Below are 13,061 nucleotides of genomic sequence, written 5' to 3'. Positions count from 1 at the left end.
TGTAGTAACACTTGCACAGCACAGTCTCAGTTATGAAAACCATTACTAGCTCAGGTCAGGGCTATAATAGGGTTTTTATTGTGAAGGCAGGGTGAAGAAGAGTTCCGGTTTTTCTCTTGCTAACTGTGATTAACTTGACGCAGGTGAGAGTGGACCCCACGTGAGTTCCTCTGTGTGCGCGATAAAAGGGTTTGTGCACGCGCGCCGGCAGCTTTCAGCAGCGCTCTCTCTCCGTCTCTCGCTGTCTCTCTCTCTCTCTCTCTCTCTTTGTGAGCCTGTCCACTCAGCAGATCATATAGAGGCACAGAGGTGAGCTGAGGAATGCGGCCTGTTGTTGCTCTATTCGTATAGGTCAGCATTGCCATCGTATGGAGCAACAATGGCCGGGGCTATAGGCAGAGAATGAGGTGGATTTGGAGAGCCATCCGGGGAGCATGCTTCTATTGAGGCTCCCATAAATTGGGACAGAGGTATTCAATTGAAGATAGAAGAATATTAATTAATAATAGGCTGCCACCAAGTTCCTCTTAACATGTCTAAGTATAGCACAGTGACACCACCAGAGTTACACAGTGAGCACTGTGTGTCTCCTGGCTCTCTCTCTATAACTGTACTGAGACATGGCATCAGCTTCTATACATTTTCTAGAAATGCTGGGTAGCCTTAAATACAACAGGACCTCATTATCAAACAAGCCTGCCGGCCTATAGCCTGGATTACAGGTCAGTGCACGGACAATGAACTGAACCTATTTCTGGACTGGAGAGGACGATCAATCAAACCTTTGTTGAATGTGAAGGTGTATTTCACACACTTGTTCCAGAAAGGCTTGGAGTTGTTTCAAAACTCCATAGAATTTATTACTGAACGAAATCCAGGTTCTTTTTAGCTGTTTTTAGGAATGTCATTATTTTAAAATGGCATTTATTCATGGCTTTCAGGGTCTGTTTTATTGTCCTCTATGTGAATGTTAATGTATTTATATAGAGCCTTTCTAGTCATTTCGACTACTCAAAGTACTTTTACATCACATCCTCATTCACACAGCGTTCATACAGGACGAATCTAAGTTAGAGGAGACTGTTCTTTCACACACATTCACACACTGAAGCTGCTGCAGGAGCAAGCTGGGGTTCAGTGTCTTGCCCAAGGACAGGGATTGAACCACCATCCAGCAGTTAGGACTGCTGGATGTCCATCTATGACTTAGGGCATTCAGCAGTGATTGAAGATGTACTTAGCTGGATGTCCAGCAGCAACTGAGGACATTCAGCAGCTACTGAGGTCATCCAGCAGCTACTGAGGTCATCCAGCAGCTACTGAGGTCATCCAGCAGTGACTGAAAGGGAGGTGTGTGATTTCCTGTGTCGCTCCATCCTCTGGTGCCCTCTTACTGTTGCTCACTTGAATGTGAAGATTTTGGGAAATTCAAATTGCAGGATAAATAAGGTTGACCACTGAATCCAAGACATGAATAGTTTCACCTCAGGATCTGAGCTGGTGAACGGCTGCAGCCCTCATTTCCTGCCTGTCCCCATAAGCACACATCTGGCACACACCTACTTCCTGTGCAGCAACGTTCAAAGCTATGTTTGACCAGTTTGCTTGTTCCCTTGTGTGCACTTCGGAATCAGCTTCTTATGGACTTTCTTCTCGCACCCACCATGATATCTTATAAGCCCACGCAAGAAAAAAGACAGTGTGCTTTAATTTAATAGCTTTCTCCCACTGTGATGCATTGAGAGATTATTGTCCATACACACAACCAACCTCTCTGCTCACATCGAGGTGGAGCAGTGAGGTTATTGCTTCTCACAGCTTATTGCTTCTCCTGTTATTATTTGTCCCAGTGCTTCTTGATTATATAACTGTAGGGAACGGGAGTGAACAATTCTGTGATGGGCTCTAAAATGCGACCACGGTCAGAAGGGGCCTGACATTATTATGAGAGTGCTATTGGGGCTTTCTATGTAACAGCTCACTGCAGAAACAGGAGATGTCTTTATCCTGACTGTCAGTATCATCCTGACTGTATGTTTAGTTCATGGATTCATGCTATGATCAACTTATTTTGTCCTCCATCAAGTCCTCTGAGGGCAACTATACATTCATTTTCAGTTTGGCACATTTGCTTCCTCATATTCCTCTCTTCTCTCAACCTACATCTGGCTGCCTCTCTTCCTGCCCCCGCCCCCCCCCCCCCCCCTCCCTCGCCTTCTCTCTGCCTCTCTCTCTCTTTGATGATGGGGGGATTTCTATTCTGTGGGGGCTGTGAGCTCAGCGAGTTTGTTTCTGTGTGTATAATCCCCTCTCTCTGGGCGCCAGCATATATAAGCGCTGAGGGGCCTGGCACACTCTGACACAGACCACCAATCTCAGCCCTGAGTCTACTCCTTTACACACACCATCACAGGTAAGACAGTGGACAAACATCTTACAGAAAGAGAAAGAAGGGAGTCAGAGAGCAAGAATAACCAGATGTAGGATGGAAAAATGAAAAAAAGTTTGAGCTCAAGATATGAAATTTAAACATTGCTAGTGAATTTCATTAGCGCAAATCCAATAGCTGGAAATAAATGCAAAGCGGCCTTACATTTAGAATAAACATTGGAGTTTATTCTGAGCAGTTTATTTTGAATATGAATTAAACTAAAACTAATGCATAAATCTTAAATTGTGGAACTTAAAATATAACTTTAAGCATCAAATTGGTGCCACAATTTTTTCACTTCAGGTTCAGAAATGAAAAATATGTCAAGCTACCAAACCATTTATTTAAAAGACAGTTTATATGTATTTTATATGCACATAATAAAGGGTACAGGAGTTAGATTTGCACAGAATGAACGCTTAGTGGGGTTTACTACCTTTTGTTTTGTACTAAAGACTTCATTTTGGTTATGTTAATAGTTTTTGATGGATAAATGCTCATGTTTTATACTATGAATATTAGTGTCACAACAGAACAAGTGACAAGATGGTCATTTGTGAGGTAAAGTCTGAAGTGAATTTAGCTTTGTTAGGGATTCTAAGAGGAGGAGATTGTGGAAAGATATTAAGATGTTGTGGGTGTATTCACTCACTTAATTTGACAATGATTCCCTTAATGTAAAAATGATTTAAAGCTTCTCTTCTCTTCTCTTCTCTTCTCAGTCATCATGTCTGCCGGAGGAGAGAAATCTAAGACTGCTTCCCAGACTGATGGGAAGGCGGCTCAGAACAAGATGTCTGAGATGGGCATGATGTCCTATAAGGTACAAAACACACACACACACACACACACACACATATGCACACACATGCACACACACACACACACACATACACACACACACGCACACAGATGCACACACACACACTACATCCCACATGTATGACAGATGATCAAACATCTCCAAATATATTCTACAGTCTTTTTCACCCCATGTGAAGCAGGTGGCCTCACACTAACAGTTCTTCTGGGCTGATGTCTATTACCATAGCCCACCTGTTCTAAAACTACTTATCTGTCTACAACTGACAACATAATACCATGTGAGGCTCCTGTGTGTTAAGTCACTGTCATAACAACTTTTGACTTTGAAACCACCTCTTCAGCCTCGCCTCTCACTCCCTTTCTCATTCTCTTTGTCCCAACTATCCAGATGTGTGTGTTTGACCAGGAGAACTTCCAGGGCCGCTGTATTGAGATCAGTGCTGAGTGTATGAATGTGTGTGACATGGGAATGGACAGGGTGCGCTCCCTGCGTGTCGACTGTGGTCCGTAAGTACCGTTTTCATGTACAGCTGCACATACACACCCACCATTGCCATGCAAGTACCCATAATGTACCCAGCACCCACACTCCTCTGAGCACAGAGCTGGTTGATTCACAGAGGCACCTCGCTATTATGTGACATTTCACATACTTTAGGCTGTTAGCTGGTGCTTTTATCTCAGGTGATTTGCAGTGAGTGCAGCAGTAGAATGAACTTCAACATCTAAATTAATAACGTAACAAAGGAACAAGAGCAATGACTGGAATGAAGGTAGTGCAGTGACCACGTCACAATGTGGACCAATAGAAATGACAGAAAATATCAAGTAAGGGCATAAGGAAAGTTTTATATTAAGCCTGTGTAAAATCTGTGGAGAGCTCATCATCTTCATCCCCTCTTGTGCTCTTTCCCCCCCCCCCCCTCAGTTTTGTGGGATTTGAGCAGATGAACTTCTGTGGTGAGATGTTCATCCTGGAGAAGGGTGAGTATCCCCGTTGGGACTCCTGGAGCAACTGCCAGAAGAACGACTACCTGCTGTCCTTCAGGCCTGTCCGCATGGTAAACAACCCCTGTTAACACAAGACTTCACTGACTTTGGCAGCTTATATCCACGAAGATTGTTTGCTCTGCTTTTCTTCATCTTCTGTGTCTCTTCATTTCAACTTTGTCTTTCCCCACCATCTTCTAGGACCCCGAGAAGCACAAGATCTGTCTGTATGAGGTCGGAGAGTTCAAGGGTCGTAAGATGGAGATCATGGACGATGATGTCCCCAGTCTGTTTTCCTACGGCTTCACTGACAGAGTGGGCAGCGTCATGGTCAGCTGTGGAACGTGAGTAAGATAAGATGAGATCAACTTCATTGATCCTGCAAGAAATTGCTTTGCCAGAGTACAGTACAAAGGTGACGCAACAATACAAACGTTGAATACAAATATTTGCCAAACTTATTGTGTTGTAGCAACAAGCGTTATCTTGTTTTATTCAGGATTACATGTCAGACACAGTGTCTGTCTCACACTTTCTGTAAGGATTGAGTAAATCAGATATAATGTGCTAATGAATGAGCTTTAGAGGTGCTGGTAGGCAGATTTCTCTATCCTGACAAAGTGCGGCTAGCTGTTTCCCCATTTCTAGTCTTCTTACTCGGCTGGGCAGCACACAGAATTGAGAATAGGATCGATCTGTTCATCTAATTCTCTGCACGAAAGAAAATAATTCTCTCCAACACTTCCTTTTTTATGTCTGGCTATGAAACTGTAACCCTGCTATCTACCTCTATTTGCAGCTCCCAAATCTCAAATCATATATTTTTTAACAGCGTTAGCTAAAACAACACTACACCCAGCTTCTGCAACAGTCCAATCATACAGTTCAGCTGTATGTGCTGACGCGTGTGTTAGATAGTTCCCACAACACTGAGGTTCATTTCAAACTTGGAGAAATAGCAGCATTATAACCATTATAACTACCTGGAGTGTTTTCCAGGGTGTCAGGCTTTTTCATCAGCAGCTAGCTGAGGTTGTCATGAGCGTCAGCAGTGACTCTGCCTGTGTCTGAGATTACATTTTTTCTTTGGCCTTAAAGGCTTTATTGGACAGATACAGTGGAGAGACACAGGAAATGGGTGAGAGAGAGGGGAAGAAACTCAGGCCACCGCCATGGGGCCTAAGCGCTCCACCAGGCAAGGCGCCCAGAGGACACTGTTTCTGAACAGCTGTGACTGCTTCACTTGCAGTGTTCTCCGCTACCTGAAACAGCTGGGAGGCAGACTTTCTAGTGATTTGGGATCTGACAGCATGACAAACAAATCAATTATTCTTTATCTGTCAGATGTTTATCCTCCCTGCTAGTGTTAATAGCATCTTTAGCTTATCACCTTGTGTTTTTTACCTTGAATCAATTGTCTCTGAATATTGTGTTCAATCACGCACCCTTTCCTCCACACTTTCTGTACTGTTTCCACCTTGAAATCCCTCCCTATTTCAGAAATGTTAAATCTCTTTCCTTCTACTCTCCTCTTTCTCTGTATCTCCCCAGTTGGGTGGGTTACCAATTCCCTGGCTACCGTGGCAGCCAGTTCCTGCTGGAGAAGGGTGAATACAGGCATTTCAACGAGTTTGGTGCCCGCTGCCCCCAGATGCAGTCCATGAGACGCATCCGTGACATGCAGTGGCACCCACACGGCTGCTACACCATGTCTTCCAAGTGAAACCCCGCGAGGTCAAGGAGGAGAGAGATCGAATGACAGATGGAGGCAGAAGGCGGGCATAGAGATGGAGGGGGAGGCAGAGGAGGGAGGGCGAAGAAGGGGAGAGGAGGTAGAGGGTGTAGTATTTTCTCCTCTGTCCCAAAATCTCTTGGCAGTTTGAGTGCAGGGTGGATGGAATACAGTGGGTTGTTATTTTTAGCTGTTGGAAGACTGTAATCTAGTGACCAATGAAAAGTTATTCAAATGGAAAGAGGAGATAATTACACGGACCATTGACCATTGATAATAAATCATTTTTGTTCCCCCTCTCGCACTGTCTCTGTTTGTCAGCTCCCTTCTCATCACCCTACTCTCCCCTCTCCCCCTCAAACTTCTCTTCCACATCACACCAATGTCACTTAGCCCATTAGAGCACTGCAGTGGGTACCAGTGTAGATTTGAATATGTTTGTGTGGTGGGGGACCCTAAACCCTGAAATAAAGCATATCCCATCCTGATTCTAAATGTTTCTCAAGATTGATCCACAGTGGCACTCCATTCCACACATGTTATAAAAGAATATGGATCAAGCAGAGATATTCTGCTCAAGTGTTATTCAACCAAATCAACCATCCATCCATTGTCTATACTTTGTCTATTGGGTAAGAGGCGGGGGACAACCTGGATTTGTCTCCAGTCAATCGCAGGGCAGACTAAAAACTGTTACAATAGTAACTTGTCTCTGATATGGTTTTCCACAAGCTTGAACTCTGCACAACACACTTGCATATTTTACCGTGATCGTCTCCAAACTAGTTGTGATATCACAAATCGTGTGTATGTGTTGACTGCCGTTGACTGTGCACGTACAGGTGTTGAATCCACATTTAAGGTGAGCGCAGAGAGATGTTCCCCTTTCAGCAGATGCGTCAAACTCTGCACATACATCACACACATTCTGCGATGAGCCCATTCTCACTTTTGAACGAGCACAACAAGAGGTGTTGATAACAATCACAAACAGTTTCTTTGGATTGTCTTGTTTTGTTCACTGTAATTCTAATGAACTGGAATTGAATGAAAGATTTCGGCTGATTTCGATAATAATGCATTATCATAGGAAAATGTAAAAGGAGTGCAACTTCCTGTCAGAACACTACTTCAAAACAAAACAACGTTTTTTTAATCTTTTTTTAAAATACACAAAAAATACTTTTATTGACTCGCAAACTGCAAATTACTCAGAGTTTCAACTGCCTGAATGGATTTGTTATTGTGTGAGTACTCACAGTATGTGATCACTGAACATAATGCATGCTGCAGGCACACAGGTTTGATTTGAAACAGATAGGATATTATTGGACTAACATTGTTAATGTGTGAAAGAGGAAAGCACTCCATCTCATCGACCATACCACTCTGTCTAAAATAGCACATTAGGTTTTGATAGCGAATCATTTCATGCATTATTTATCTTTCTCACCAAAGAGAATATTAATGCTCAGTGCTGTCTGCAAACACCAAAATGGACTTTCACCTCATTTTAGCATTCACATTTTCTTTTTATAGAATACAGTCAATTGTGCAATGTTTACTTCTTCCCCTAAGGCCTATCAAATACGAAAAAATAACCCAAACTACATCATTGTTGATGTAATCTCCCATCCTCTCTGTGCGATTTGGTTTATCCATGGTGTGACGACAATGATGAAAGAGCTCAAATAATGCAAATGCAATGAGGCAAGTTTCAGTAAACTGCGTCAGAGTAATATTCAGTCATTGTCAGCCCAGAAATGATGGTAAATCAATCAATCAATCAATCAATCAATCTTTATTTATATAGCGCCAATTCACAACAGCGTTATCTCAAGACGCTTTACATAAAGAGCAGGTCTAGACCAAACTCTTTAATTAGAGAGAGACCCAACGATTCAGGGATTCAACATTAAGGATTCAAGAATCTCCACATGAGACAACACAAACAGCAACCAACGTACTAACAGTGACTATAGCACTAACAATAGGAGTGTGACTAAAAGATTAGCAATATGATATTATTGAAAAACATGACGAGTGGTTGACAATCCGCAGCAGTGATTCATGAAGCGGAGAACCACATCAGCAGGACCAGGACCAGGATCCACAGGAACCTGAGAGATGAGAAAGCACAGAAAGGCTCCAGGGAAGATAGCAAGTTAGAGGCAGACATTAGGCGGACATGAGACATAATGATGGAGAGGAAGAGGAGGATAGAGAATAATAAATGTCATTCAGTATGAGCTTTCATTGTTTTTCTTCTCCTTTATTGACCTGCTGACCAATCCATACAAGTTTTATTTAAATACAACAAAAGTTGTACACATTCCAATAAGGATCCATCTAATGCAATAACCATGAGGATTTAAGTTTGGTCCTTGAAGCAGCTTGTCTTGCTGAAAAGACTCCAAGGAGAAATAGCTTCCATGTAATGGAACACAGTCTGTTGTCTGTCAGGTTTTGGTAGGTATCATGTTTTGTGTCAGCTTTTAATAGCGGAAGTGGCTCGATTGTTTCTATGGAGGCGAAGACGTCCTCACCGTTCCTGTTGAACATTTCTCAATATAAAAACACTCCTCAACTATATGGATTATCGTTAAGGCCATCAGTCTGAATTATTTGCTCCTCGGTTCTTATAACAATAAAATTTTTTCATCTGTTTTTCACAGTGAAATTGGCGTCATTACCCATGAGCCTCAGCAAAGATTACGTTACCAAACCTTTCTTAATACTGTGATACTAATGTGATACTGTGAACTGCATCCAACCTCCACTGTTACACTATTTAATTATTTATTCACATGTCACATTTAATTTTTGCTTTTGTCTCCTTCATATATTTCATTACCCACACCTTGTTTGTTTATCCATAGTACAGTCCATATCAAAATCATTTCTTCCTAACCCTATACGTAATTCATTTCATTCTATGAAGTATGCCTTCAAAATGCTCTCTAAAACTAGGCCTGGGGTGCCTTGTGTCCATGACATGAGAAAATTAAAACTTCATAGAGCTAAACTAAACCCATTCGGGTGTCGGCCTGGAGAGTAACATATATCACTATGAAGATTCTACATGGCTCCTGCTGTGTAATACTAACCTTTGAACCTTGACCTCAGTGTATTTTTGAAGACTTATAGTTCAGCATTAAGGGGCTACACACACTGAACCATCTGTTGTAGAGAGCACTCGACTCAGTTTTCTCTCAGTTCAGTATTTACAGCCTCCAATTCTAGAGGGGGAAAAAACAAAATTTTTTAAAAAACACTACAATTCCCTCGTGCCACCCCATGCAATATGATACAAATCAGCCTCACAGTCGTAATTCTCAGTTTAGGGTTGCAAATAGGGTCATAAAACGATATATCTACTGAATATTTCACATATCTAGTACGCTCAAATAAGTAATTACGCTGCATCTAGATGATGTATTTTAACAAGCATTAAAGATGTTCTTACAATTTACAAAGTAGGGTTGTAAAAAGATATATCTATCAAATACCTAGTACAGCTGAATTAATAATAACACTGCATCTAGATTATCTATGAATAGATTTAGTATGTAAATGATATAATAGTATTATAGTAATAATAAAAATGTTGCTTTGGAGGCTCATGGTAATGACGCCACTTCAGGTATATGAAAAACAGACGAAAAAACGTGGCTGTGTTTGGAATGGCATACTAACGTACTTTATAATACCTACTCAAACAGTATGCACTGCATACTGTCCACTAAATGAACCATCATGCAGGCTTACCAATTCCACCAGACTGTTCAGACTAAGGTATGCTCAATAATTCATCTTCTCTGCAGGGTCCTGATTGCAGTTATATCCAGACCAGGTGGGTTGGGCCATAAAAAATGAACATTCTGATGGCGGATGTGTGGCAGTGGTTGAATAAAAACACATCAATAATGAGGACGATAAATACAATACAAACAACAAGTGCGTCTCCAGGAGAGCCGCTGTGTGCATTTACGCACGAAGCGCAGCAGCTTAACTTCCACAATTATTTAAATCTCCAGACAGACAGACAGGATCGATCAGGATCTAATGTTGATTTATCTGTGTTCTTCTGCACATCCTAACGTTCACACACACAGCCCAGGATCATGTAGTGAGAGTAAGGCTGCATCCAGCAGAGCTGTCTAAAAATATTTATTTCAGAAGCTAAAAATTTGCTTAAATGTCCCACAGTATTTTCTGCAATGACATTATGGCACGCATGGAAACGTTTAGAGTTACTGAGGCAGCCTCTCTGATCTCTTATTGTTAAATCATTACAGAAGAGATATACAAGATATAATTAAGAAATCATCTGGAAAACTCAGGCCGCTCAATGTAATTTAAAAGGATAAAATAATGAATTCTCTAAGTTGGAGGCAGTAAATACAAAGTTTCAACAGATTTGGAGAAAACAGAGGCTAGAAAGAAAAGACATGAAGCACATGGCAGCTTTAACAATCTGGCAGAGGAACAATGGATCTGGGCTGGTATATATAGGGAGTGTCTGATGAGGGAATGAGGTGCAAGGGGGAGATGGGCAGGGAAGCAAAGGTGAGGGGAATGAGTGCACGGCAGGTGGAAGTGACAGGATGGTAACCACACTAATTTGTATTGCTTGCATTATCTCACTGAACTAATATGTAATTAATAGCCGCACCATTTCCTCTCTCACAACTGTATAACATTTTGATGGTGTACTGGGCAGTAGTGGCCAGTTGTCCAGTAGAGCATCATGGTGGGAAAATATTTTGTGTGTCCAGGACTCTGGAAGCAAAACTCATGTTGATTTTCTGCAAAGACAGTGTTGGAGTTGGAACACTTTGAAGGCTTGGATGAATATGGAGCCTCACTGATTGAAAAATCAAAGGTTAGTAAGCCTGTACATTTGAAAACTATAGGAGGGAAGGTGACTAGAGCCTATGAGGAACATTGCAGTAAAAAAATATTCATTCACTCCCCTTAAAATTTAATTGCATGCTCCTCGAATGGCTGGATGAAGCTTGAGCTCATTTCTGTAGACTCCTGCTAGCAACTAATAACTAATTGATAAGTCACTCTCTGATTCTGGGTCAATGTAGGAAGAATGCACCAGTGGTGCAGGTTTAATCTTAGCTGCAATGCTGAATTTGATTCAGCTCTGAGTCATTCTGGCTCACTTCTTTCAGCAATATCCGGTGAGGTTTATGGGTGCAGTAGACGTTAAAGTAATTGGCTATACCAACTGAAAAAATGTCAAATATCTACCATTATTATAGTATTATTAAAATAATCAAAATAAATAATAATTTAAATAATAATAAATGTAGCTCCACCAGCTTTGTTATCTTCGCGGAGCAGCTAATTGATTGGCAAATGTGGATCATTCAATGATGAGATCAAATTGAAACTCTCAGTTATTACATTATTGCATAATACACAGAGACAGATGCAGTAGATACAGCTGTAGCACACAGTTGTCACTACACCAGCGTAGGTGGAGAGCACCAGAAATAGCAAAACCAAAACAACATTGAACATGACACTTAAAGAAACATGACTTCTGGCCTCATTGCATTCACCTGATGTTTCCTGTTTGTGTTCCAGACTTATTACATTTTTTGTGCTGTTATGTTTGATTTTTTTGAAAGAATAACGTGGAATCAAATCCAAGCTACTTCAGTTGTTTTTGTAACCCTGGCTAAATGTTGTAAAGGTTTATTCTGATTCATGATGAAGTACCATTTCAGGACTTTCCTCATTATTTTTCCACCCCTCCTTTCTAAAAAATGTCTCTGCCTCTAAACTGCGATAAAAATCCAATTCCATTAAAACAGATTCTAATGCAGTCCCACTCAGGAGTAAACTCTCAGTTGAGCTCTTTCTCCTTCAAACTAGAGAGGGGAAGGCACACTTCACCTGTCCCACCAGCACCTAATTTAGTTCAGTCTATAAATACAGTCAGATAAGACACAGACAAGGTGCTATGAGCCTTCCTCACTATGGAGTTAAATATGGATTGGAGGAGTATTGACGTCAGACTGACACGCACGCACATGCAAATACGCACAAGTTAACACACACATATGGATGTTCATGTGTGAGTATACAAGAGGACGAGTTGGCACAGGCACTCACAGGCACATGCACACACACACACACACTCACCACTCACATGGCGCTATTCTTATTTCCAGCCATGCTTCTGATGTCATTCTGTGTATTGGGACTGTTTCAGCAGCAGGGCATTATGGAATCGCGAATAAGAGCTTAATGACTCCTTGAGATACAATAGTGCTAAATAATGGGTAGAGAGAGAGGCAGTGAGAGAGATAAAAACACATTAACGCTACCGTTATGTGCAAACATGTCCGCCTAATCTCCACTTTGGACACTACACTTCTCACCCCAGCTGGAGATTTAGCAGTGCTGATTGGCTGCTCAGACAGGTGGTCATTCACCACGGTCGATAAAGACTTGTTTATTTATTTTATGTAGTGCAGGGTAGAAGAAATAGGGTTGAAGCAACAACAACACTTTGATTTTCAGTCCTGTACAGCTCATTCAAAATGAAAACCTGTTATTTGTCATGTCAATATTCAGTTTGTTCCTTTGTCATCTCAAGACTAATTACGTTCAATAAGATTTTAACAACCCCATACTTTGCAAAGTGGAAGAAAACTCAGTTAGAATCTGTGGAAAGTGAGCTCACCTGTCGATTAAAGAATTAATGAAGAAAAGCGAAGAATAAATAAGAAAAAGAAAAAGAAAAAATGAAATAGATAAATGTATACATATGTAATTTGTCACATTTAATATCAACTTTATCTTTCATCACCATCTTGTAGTTGGTTTCCTCCAACAAGATTTGAACACCAGTTAATTTGCATATTGAAAGAAAAATTAAGCCACGCCCACATTCATAAGATAAACTCTATCAAGTCTAAGGATTGGGACTTTTACAATTTCAGTTTGATTTAATCATTCAAATCAACCTAAATTCAACTAAATTCAATTCAATTTTTTATTTTGTATAGCCCAATATCACAGTGCTTTACAAAGTTCACTGAAATAAACAAGTGTAAGCGA

At 41.0% G+C, this 13,061-nt stretch overlaps 1 protein-coding gene across 1 annotated transcript; it reads left to right on the top strand.

Moving 5' to 3' along the window:
• Positions 1 to 2,240: 2,240 nt before the first annotated feature.
• Positions 2,241 to 6,020, top strand: crybb1l2 (crystallin, beta B1, like 2). The gene is given in 7 exon segments (XM_070856261.1): positions 2,241 to 2,392; positions 2,394 to 2,413; positions 3,154 to 3,254; positions 3,645 to 3,763; positions 4,185 to 4,317; positions 4,448 to 4,590; positions 5,798 to 6,020. Coding segments are annotated over 7 exon segments (840 nt in total). The 3' UTR covers positions 5,970 to 6,020.
• Positions 6,021 to 13,061: the final 7,041 nt, after the last annotated feature.

The sequence above is a fragment of the Pempheris klunzingeri genome, chromosome 3 (assembly GCF_042242105.1).
Source record: "Pempheris klunzingeri isolate RE-2024b chromosome 3, fPemKlu1.hap1, whole genome shotgun sequence".
NCBI classification, from domain to species: domain Eukaryota; kingdom Metazoa; phylum Chordata; class Actinopteri; order Acropomatiformes; family Pempheridae; genus Pempheris; species Pempheris klunzingeri.
Note: the sequence above shows the minus strand (reverse complement) of the source record. Positions and strands in the feature narration are given on the sequence as shown.